The 11,075-nt window shown below is 36.3% G+C and overlaps 1 protein-coding gene across 1 annotated transcript in view; it reads right to left on the minus strand.

Moving 5' to 3' along the window:
- Positions 1-673: 673 nt before the first annotated feature.
- LOC121386341 (mitochondrial import receptor subunit TOM40 homolog 1-like) overlaps positions 674-11,075 on the minus strand; it is a 14,763-nt gene continuing 4,361 nt past the window's right edge. Inside the window, exons 2-7 of the mRNA XM_041517216.1 lie at positions 9,808-9,968; positions 8,188-8,289; positions 5,841-5,946; positions 4,412-4,543; positions 2,390-2,575; positions 674-1,642 (exon numbers count right to left, since the gene is read on the minus strand). Of these exons, the coding sequence (XP_041373150.1) occupies positions 1,503-1,642; positions 2,390-2,575; positions 4,412-4,543; positions 5,841-5,946; positions 8,188-8,289; positions 9,808-9,968 (827 nt within the window). The 3' untranslated portion in view covers positions 674-1,502. The remainder of the gene's footprint in view (positions 1,643-2,389; positions 2,576-4,411; positions 4,544-5,840; positions 5,947-8,187; positions 8,290-9,807; positions 9,969-11,075) is intronic.

Below are 11,075 nucleotides of genomic sequence, written 5' to 3' on the forward strand. Positions count from 1 at the left end.
AAAAGCAGGGCAAGCTCTGGGCGAGGAGAACATTTCGCCAAATTATCTATTAAGCTTCAAACATTTTCAGTAACCCACTCATTTTTTTCTAACAAAATATCAATTATTAAATGAAATTATTTTGCTAAATTAAAATATATTTCACCAATTGTTTATAAAATTCGCAATATGGTTAATTTGGCGAGTGCCAGATCTAGCCTTGAAGAGAGAGAGAGAGAGAGAGAGAGAGAGAGAGAGAGAGAGAGAGATGCGATGTGGTGGCAAGACTGGCACTTAAATACCAGGATTAAATTAAAGATTTCTGTTTTCAATTCAAATAAGTGTCCATAATAATGATTCATTCAGTCCATAACATGGGTCTACAGCACCCCTTGTTGTCCACCGATACACTTAGTATGTAATGGGCCAAGATGTGTTTAATGACACCACTAGAGAACATAATACATCATCGGCTATCATTGATGCCAAACAGTTAATAATTCTGAGTCATCGGAGGAAACCCACTACATTTTTCCATTAGCAACAAGGGATGCATTTTCCTATAGGCAGGACAGCACATACCATCATCTTTGGTATACCAGTTATGGAGAACTGTTGGGACAGGGTTTTTTGGTTTTTGTTTGTTTAACAACACCACTAGAGCACATTGATTTATTAATCATCGGCTATTGGATGTCAAACATATGGTAATTTTGACAGTCATAGAGATGAAACCCACTACATTTGTCGATTAGTAGCAAGGGATCTTTTTTATGCACCATCCCAGACAAGATGGCACAGGAAAAAAAACACCCAATGTATCCACCTTAAAAGCCAAGCGTACGACGAAGAAGAAGAAAAAGTCAAGCACCGTATGTGTTTGCTATACCGACCAAACTAGATCTCACCACTGTCATATGTAATGAGGTCATAATATGCACCAGCAACCAGTTGGTGAAAACACCAGCTGACGCCAACCTAGTGTGATAAGCTCAATCAACCATTAATATTTATTGGTAGCTAGTTTCTCTTTCAAATTAAATAATGGTGAAACCATTTAGTTTTAATGCAAAGGTAATGAAAATCGGAGTAAAAAATAATAACAATAAAAAATAATAATCCTAATATGAATACAAAAGATCTCCCAGTTCCTATTTGTTCTGGGCCCATGGCAACACCATTATATCCCCGGCAACAACTCCCCTGCCAGCCAACTCGCAATAACGGAGTTGTCTTCCCCATGTACATATTTGTTAATGTCACATTCTCTATTAGAAGACCACAGTTATCTAGCTGTAAAAACACATGATGATTCCACGTTGCTTTCCTTGAAATGCAGTCAAGCAAAATCCTATACAATGAACACTTTTTTCTTCGCCGCTGGTTGCAGATAAAATCCACTGCCAGTCCTATAAAGAGACCAAAATGGTTTGGAGTGCACGTTGCCCTCAAGTAGCTGCAGATACCGTTCGGCAAACACCACACCCTATATCTATGTATGTGTATATGTTTATGTACGGGCCTCAGCCGACAATGAGTCCAACACCAAACCTATACTGTCCCTTCACGTGGTTCGCGTAGCCACTCAATGCAAGAGTAAATGGGAAAGGAGGAAGTTTTTTTTCTAGAACAGCACCAATACACCAATTAGTATCTAGCTGACCTGAAAAGAAAGAAAGAAAAAAATGATACATTTTTAATCATTTCATTGATACTTAACCCAACCTCTCACCAGGTGCAACATCCCCTCCAATTCAGTGAACTGGTCCAAAAATCCCAACAGCCAATGATTTAGCTAAAATGTTTCATTGTGTCAAGTATCTCCATTTTCTTGAGTGAAACAGCCTACTGATGGCAATTTAAAGCCTTCCCAATGGCATTTGAAAAAAAGAAGACTTTTGCAGCAAATAAGTAAGACTGAAAGGTTATTTTCGTGTATGTAGACATATTTTAAATGTACTAATGCTATTGTGTAAACATTTTGCTATCATTGAGGAGCTCCTGACCTACGGCAATTTATATCTCAACGACGGCAATTGCTGCCAATGTCGTTGTCAAGTTGGAGCCCTGTAAGTGTGAAAAGAAATTAGATTCATCAAACATCTGGTGTCAAGTGATAATGCAATTAGATTTATTACCTATATGGTTAAAATATCTTGGTTAACAAAATATTACATCCCACTAGAATGTCAAGTGGTATATTACTGTAATACTTTGACACCCCCACCCCCTCTAGTTATCTGCAGAATTATTCCATGCCAAAGACATCACGACTCGACACCCTCCCTTCTAGTTATTCCATGTCAAATCCAATCAAGCCTGACGCTTCCCAAACCCCCTCTTCTTATTTGCAGTTATTGCATGCCTCAGACACCCTCCCCTCTAGTTACAACTGTGCAGTACAACTTGCCTCTAAATGTAGCATTGGCATTAGGAACTTCTATCTGGTAGCCGATGGTGGCGACGCTCTCCTGCAGCCGTAAGCTGGTCTCGAGTTCGGCGCCTATCTGCAGCTGGTCAGTGATCTTATGAACATAACACGAGTGAAGGCTGCCTGCTAGCGGGCTAATGTTACCACTCAACTGCCAGTTCTCGCCTGCAAATAACAAGTAAAAAAAACCCAACATTTATACTGTTGAAACACCAAAAACTACAGCTAAAAGCATGTTGATACCAACATTACCTTCTTTTTATTACATCGAAGCAAGACAATTTTAAAACAAATAATACATAAAACACATTTTACTGAATAAAAATTCAATAAAATGTGTCCAATTTGAGCAAAATCCTTTTTCAGTTAGTTGTTACCAGTATGTCATTTATCTGCATGCTTAATATATATGATATATCATTTCTGTAAGAAAATATTAACGGAGTTATTTGTTGTTTCTTAGTATACATTATCAACCCCTGCAATTAAAGCGACGTTCACACTAGCATTTTTAGTCCGGACTAAACATTCACACTAACAATTTTTCAGGTCTAAATTGGTACAAATTTGTTTGTTTGTTTTGTGTAACGACACCACTAGAGCACATTGATTAATTAATCATTGGCTATTGGATGTCAAACATTTGTTAATTCTGACTCATCAGAGAAAACCTGCTACAGTTTTTCTAATGCAGGGATCTTTTATATGCACCATTCAACACAAGATAGCACATACCATGGCCTTTGATATACCAGTTGTGGTGCACAAGTTTAACCCGGACTAGTTCGGTCTGAACAAAAACAATGATCCAGACTCGGATTAAATTTTTGCTCGGGATAAATGTTGCAGTGTGAAATCATAATTGCATGGTACGGCGATAGGTGATGTTGCACATCTCCTAGGTGATGTAGTCCTTCACAGTCACTTCCTTTTGTCTTTCTTTTTTAACTCACCATTCAGTGTTTATTATTTGATGGCAATTCGACCACCAAAGGAGCAGAAAAATCTTTTAAATTTCATTACGAAGCATTCTTCAATGCACTTCAATGTGTTTCATTATGTCATATTTTCACCTACATTACGTCATATTTTCCAGTTACATCATTACAAATGAACATGGAAGAAAGCGCCAAGATAACACTAGTAATCGCTGTCATGATAGAATAAATAAATATTAAACAAAATTAAGTATCATGAAGAACCTCAATACAAGTCGAAAGTAAACAGGAAATGCACTCAAGCAACGCCTAACGGTTACATGTTTTGTTTGCGGTCACGTGTTTTGATACACTAATGTAAAAACGTGTGAGAACGCGTCACTCCGATTTAGTCCAGACTAAATTTAGCTTGTACCAGGTTTGGACTAAAATGTTAGTGTGAACGTAACTTAAGAAAATTGAATAGTCCACAGCAAAAAAACAAAAAATGCTGTAGAGAATTAAAAACTCAACAGCAATTTCAGTGACGACATTACTGATTGTCGTGTGCAACTGCATGGGACACACATGAACAGATGTATATATATATAAGCTCTGTGTGTGTGTATATATATATATATATATATATATATACACACACACACACACACACAGAGCTTACCCCAGGATATTTTTAAAGCACTTACATTTTCAGTGCCATGGCAGCTTGGTTGTCTAAGTAAGTGACAGTTGTTAAATGAAAGGGTGCTGAGGGCCTTGCACCTAATTAGGTATGAAGGACACGTTTCACCTATTAGAAGTGTGAATACCTGTGTACTGTAAAGTTTTAAAAGTTGTTACAACCAACAGCCGATTGTCACATATAGCCAAGTAAAGCGTAGAGGTAATTGATTTAAGGCCCTTACATGATGCCAAAGTGCTTACTTACCTAAGGCGTAGTGGCCCCCTATGCCATATAGCTCTGGGGGAAACCCCTGATATATATATTTTGTGTTTATTGTGTACACAGCCAAAACAATAGTGGGCCAATGTCCTGTCCTAAATATAGTACAACTTCACTTACCCGAGTAACGACCAGCTAAAGACAACACTGTGACCATGCCACCAGGAATCTGCTGTCCATATTGGTAGAGAAGTTCAGCTCCCAGATCCAAACTAGGCGTTACTCTCTGTAAATATTGCGTTACTGCTATACCTAAACAAAGAAAATAACAGTAAATAAGTTATATACTCCATTCTGAAAATACAGTGTTACTGCTCTACGTACCTGATTCATTAACAATATCTATATTTTCTAACGTTAGTGATGATGTAAAATCTACGTACCTGATTCAGTAACAATATTTATATTTCCTAACGTTAGTGATGATGTGAAATCTACGTAAGTATTTGACCGGAAATAAGCCCATGTCTTTGAATAAGCCCCCCTCTGTTTTGATAGCATTTAAGAAATTAGGCCCTCATTCGTAAATAAGCCCACCCCCAACTTCGTCACCTTATAAATAACATGAAATTGCAAGTTTGCTCAAAGTTCATTTAAAAGGTCATACCTCCTGCAGATAATTAAACACAAATGTAACAATATTTTACCACCAGTGAGATTTAGCAGTCTAACAGTAACAGTGTGTAACATTGTTTTCAATTTCATGCCTGCAGTATTTCTCTGAAGTATCCAAGCCCAAGTATGAACTAAAAACCAATGTCTATTTTTACCACCATACTGGGTCCGCAGTTAATGCTAATTAAGCAAATACCGTATTCTGATTGGCTAAGAACAATGACCTTAGATTGACAATTCTTTGTAGTGTAAGCTGGCTGCCTGTATCAGAAATGTGTGTATGCTATTGAGTTTGTTGTTAATTGCATTAAATTTTGGATGTAAATAAACAGCACTGGTAAGTAATTGTAACATAGAAGGTGTGTTTCTGATAATTAGATACTAGTAAAAAAAACCACAATTTAATTAATAAACAATTATTATTTATTAATAACAAATGGAACACTAATTAATAGATGTGCTACTGAACGTTTTTTGTTTTCTTTCTAGTTCATTTAAGTATTGTTATTTATTTTAATTATTATTATTAAAAAAAATTTCAACAAAACTGGCCCCTTGTTTGGGAATAAGCCCACCCCATGCTAAGCTCACAATGAGTTGTCTTGGCCCCCTGGGCTTATTTCCGGTCAAATATGGTACATGATTTATTAACAATGTCTATATTTTCTAACAGTTGCAATGATGTGAAATCTACGTACCTGATTCATTAACAATATCTATATTTCCTAACGTTAGTGATTATGTGAAATCTACGTACCGGATTCATTAACAATGTCTATATTTCCTAACGTTAGTGATGATTTGAAATCTACGTACCTGATTCATTAACAATGTCTATATTTCCTAACGTTAGTGATGATGTGAAATCTACGTACCTGATTCATTAACAATGTCTATATTTCCTAACGTTAGTGATGATGTGAGATGTACATACCTGATTCATTAACAATATCTATATTTCCTAACGTTAGTGATGATGTGAAATCTGTTCCCTTGTAATCTGCTGTTACTTGCGTAGCAACACACTTGTTGTTTTGAATCTGAAAACAAAACCAACATTAAATTCAGGTCTCCGAGAATTGAAAATTTGCGTAATCCATTTATGGGTTACGCCCCAAAAAAAATTCAGCTAACCCACTTCATTTTTAAGTAACCCATCGTGAACATGTAAATGAAGGAAGGAAGGAAATGTTTTATTTAACGACACACTCAACACATTTTATTTACGGTTATATAGCGTTGGACATATGGTTAAGGACCACACAGATATTGAGCCTTGAGGGAGGAAACCCGCTGTTGCCACTTCATGGGCTACTCTTTTCGATTAGCAGCAAGGGAAATTTTATATGCACCATTCCAAAGACAGGATAGCACATACCACAGCCTTTGATGTACTAGTCGTGGTGCACTGGCTGAAGCGAGAAATAGCCCAATGGGCCCACCAACGAGGATCGATTAAAAAATGTCTTTGGTTGACCCTTTTCACGAGTTGGTCCATGTGCCTTTCCCCCCCCCATTAGTCACCTCCAAACATTTCCTGGATCTGCCCCTTCTTCCACCAAAGATCCAACCTATAAATATACCAAAAAGCAGCAAGAGCTCTTTCATATACATTTTCCCCATAGTCGCAACAGTACAAACCACAGACTTGATATACAAGAAATGGGATACTTGTTGCAAGTGGAAAAATGCAAATCCATCGAGGATGATTGATCCTGCAACCCATCAAACTGTAGGCGAGTACTTAAGGATGACTGGTGCAATTAACAAAGTGCAGGGCTTGAACTTAACGATGGCAGCAATTGCCGTCGTTGAGATATAAATTACTGTAGGTTAGGAGCATCACTGACAGCATTTTTGTGCTATTGGTAAAAGATTTAAATGGTGACAAAATATATACACCTAGTGTACATTTACCTGCCAGTATATAACATTTGTAAATTTGAAATATGCCTATATACAGCAAAATAATATTTCAGTTGTGTTTATTTTCTACAAATGCAGTGTTCTCGCTGCTCCATTTAAGCGGGGCGCCCCGCCCTGCTATTCCATTTTGCCGCCCTCCTTTCACGTTCCCCGCCCTCCTTTATTTTTGAGCGCCCCTCTTTATTTTCCAGCACCTATCTGCTATTTCCAAATGCACTTTTTTTTCACACAAAAAACAACGATCAGTCTGCACACTGCGACACTGGACATCAAAGGAAACAAGCCGTGTTGCGTACGAAAAAGCAATTGACAAAACATTTACGACAGTTACCGTAACGTAATTTAACAGTATTTTTAACAGCCTCTATTTTGTCTAATATCTGTATCCATTTGTATGTTTGACAGACACAATAAGTTATATTTTATGTTTTCATTAAACATTTTATTTTTTACGGATTCGGCAATCTCCGATTGAAAAAAACCCCTTATTTGGCGCCAAATTTGTCACGTGATCAGAACGGTCATTCTGTCTTTTGTTTCCACTAACTATCGTTTGATATTTTGTCTTCCGTTGCAGATATAATTGCTTGAAACTGATGATTTTTACTTTCTGTTATTCTGTTTATTCAGTAGTTCTTTATAAAATATTGTAAACTTTTAATTTTGAGGGGATATGAACGCTTATAAAAACAACGGAAGTGGTAGTGTTTATCATTAAAGTCATTTATCTTGAGTGCCAAATAATATATACACCGGCTTTACAAAAACGAAACTACTTTTTATCAGCTGGCGATATTTTATCACAGCGATCGATTCATTCGATGAAGATGGAAATAACAAAAATGTATCTGACATTAGATCATTTTACAAACATCTTTATTGTTTTTCGTATATCTTGAAATCTTTATTAAAAATAATAATATTAAAACTGTGATCGGTCCAGCAAAACCGGAACTGCCCGTGAATGTCAGACCGATATCATCTTCGGTTCAATTAATAGACGAGTCTTTTTATAAACCCCTTTGCACTTTTTTGTAGGCTAAATAAGGAGTATGTCTTTTCGCAAAGTCTACCAACACAAAACAATATGGTAACCAAACTACTCCTCCCCCCCCCCCCCCCCTTTTTTTGTTTTTGAAGGGTGTGGTGCCGAGCGGCCGCCCTCCTTTAATTTTCACCCAGCGAGAACACTGAAATGTTACCTTTTTTTTTAATTGCCGTTGGCTGGATCCAAGTTGCCGTCGGTGGGCCGTTTTACCAATGGCCTTTTTTTTTTAAATTGCTGTAGGAGACAAATTCTAAAGTTTGAGCCCTGTAGAGTGTTAATCAAAGAGAATTTTTTTTAATGAACTTACTTGAGCTACAAGTTTGGCCCGTATAGAATCCGTAAATGCATGAATGATGTTTGCGTTAAGGTTACCACTTGGGTCAATGTCACCAATAATAACAGGAAACGACTGCAATAAAAAAACAAAAACAACAACATGTTTGTTTAAATGTAGTAAGCTGTATCACAAAGGTACACTGTACAATATTTTGACTTGGGCACAAATCACACACAAGATTCAAACTGGAGATGTTTTGTTAAATAGAATATTTCACATAAAATATTTATATCAAGTGTACAATAGCACACATCTCTCACCAGTCTTCAAGACCAGCACCAGCAAAAAAAACTTAGTCGTCAGAATTCCTACTAGTCCACCAGACTTTGTATTATTAAGTCACTGGACTGAAAAACTAGCTCACAGAAAATTGCATATCAGGGTTTTAGGCAGAGGGTAAAACGGGTATGGTGCCATACCAAACATTCTTGCAGATATTTTTTTTTAAGTTAATCTTTTGACAAAATTAATGACTCTTATTATTACTGTCTGATTTTCTTAACCCTAATCCAGGGCTTCTAGATTATGGTAGCCCCACTCCCATGGCTAGTAAATATTTATTATTGCAATGCCCGACAGCTAGTGAAATCTTTTGGTCAAATGTTGCAGTTAAGTCTATTGTGTAAATATGAATATCCTGCCCCAAACCCAACCCCCAATGTTAGCGTGTTTAAACTCTATCTGTTTAGGTGACATATCTTATTATTACCATTATTTAGTAAAGTTTTATTAACTTAAAGTGAAGTAGGGCTAGTGAATTTTAATCGTGGCTGGTAAAGTTTTAAAATCTAGTGGATTTTATAAAAATTCTAGAAGCTCTGCCTAACCCAAAACATAACCCATTTTCTTTCTGGGAACAGCAGGTGCATGCAGCACACACATTGTAAATATTCAATTCTATAGCGCCATATCCAAAAATTTCTTTATGGCAGAAACCCTGCATATCGATAAAAACTGTTTTACCACACTGAATGAATTTATTAGGCAGCTATGAATGTCATGTGACGTAAACGAGCAGAGTTTCTGCCAGAGGGTCAGATGGGGTTTTTAAGTTAACCGTTTGACAAATTTAAATACTCTTTATCATTCTTTATGATTTTCTTAACCCTAACCCTAAACGTAACCCATTTCCTTCTGGGATAGCTCTGGGTCAAAAGAAAATTTCGCCAAATTATCTATTAAACTTTGAAAATTGCAAAAACCCAGTCATTTTGTATCAAAATATCAATTATTCCATAAAATTATTTCGCCAAATCAAAATAAAATTAGCCAATTGTTTTTGAAATTCGCAATTGGAAAATTTTGTGAGTGCCAAAGCTAGCCCTGTTCTTTCTGGTGGAGGCCCCCCCCCCCCCCCCCCCCCATACCCCCTGTTGACTGTGGTTGCATTCAATTCCATAGCACCATACCCAAACATTTCTTTCTGGCAGAAACACTGACTAGTTAATACTGAAGCCTATGAATGCTGCTGTTCCACTGGTTTATTTTAAATGTTAGTACCACACATTAACTAACAGCTATTGTAACCAATGAGGGACAAACTTTCCAACATATATCACAAGGTTATCAGTATGCAAAAACACAAGTTACCTCAGTAGGACTGAGCTGCTTTATCCCAACGTACGTAGCACCAAACCGATAGCCGGACGGCTGGAACGTCGACAGAGACAGAGTGTGACTGATCTGAAAGTGGCTGCTTAAACCCTTTGACACGATCAGTTTGCCTCCCTCGAACACTTGTGGAAATATATCTGTGGAAATAATTGATTACAATTATACACATGTATTATCAATTCTAAACTTACTAAAACCAGGTTTCACCATTTGAAACCTTTGAGACAAGTTTGTACATACCCTCAAAACCCATATGAAAATGCATGTATTGGGGATATCTAGAAAAATGGGTTACACAAACTATACTTACGCGAGCTACACACGAACAAAACTATCGCTGTCGCAATTTTCAGATGCCTGAATAATGTTTTGAAATTAATTTTCAATATCTAAAACTTCTAACATTTGAAAATATAGTCAATGCTATAGCATAACTGAGTACCAAAACTTTTTTTTTTTTTTAAATAAAATGTTTATCCTGTTGAACAAAAATCAGAGTGTTAATTTCAACATATAAACTTACACTAGTGCATTTTCATTTCAATGCTGTTCAGTATATAATTAAGTTTCAGTCTTGTGTACACTTTTAAAATTTGACAATTTTAAAATGATCAAAGTTCAATTTTGTTCCCATTATCACCTATCCTATGGTTTCGGTTAGCTTTAATTTTGGAATAAATTGTATTTTTGCCTTTAAATGTTTGTCCAATGGTATGGAACGATTGTGTCCGTGAATCATAGTCACTTCGTACCTTGGTCATATCATACCATCCATTTCGTACCTTGCTGCATGGTCATTTCATACCCTAGTCATTTCGTACCATTGTGAAAAGTAATTTCATAATCCCGTCATTTCATACCCTACTACTACAAAATATTATTTATTTATTAGGTCTTCTTTTCAAACTTACTTATTTGCATCTTATTTGTTTAAGAAATAAACAATAACAACCATTAAAACATTAACTACTCTGCTGATTGATAAATTAGCCAAATGCTAATGTTTATACAAAGTGGCAATAATTTTTAGTCTTTTACTGATAAAATATCCCTTAAATTAATCACAAATTTGTAATTTTATGTTATTTTGTAAAAGACACTACCGGGGTGATTGTTATAAATGGTTATGCCATGGTACGATATGACTTTCAGTTAACATGTTATGCTACGAAATGACCAAGGTACGAAATGACTAGGGTATGTAATGACTTTTTGCAATGGTACGAAATATGTCAATGAAATAC

Source organism: Gigantopelta aegis, chromosome 12, assembly GCF_016097555.1.
Source record: "Gigantopelta aegis isolate Gae_Host chromosome 12, Gae_host_genome, whole genome shotgun sequence".
Taxonomy (NCBI): Eukaryota; Metazoa; Mollusca; class Gastropoda; order Neomphalida; family Peltospiridae; genus Gigantopelta; species Gigantopelta aegis.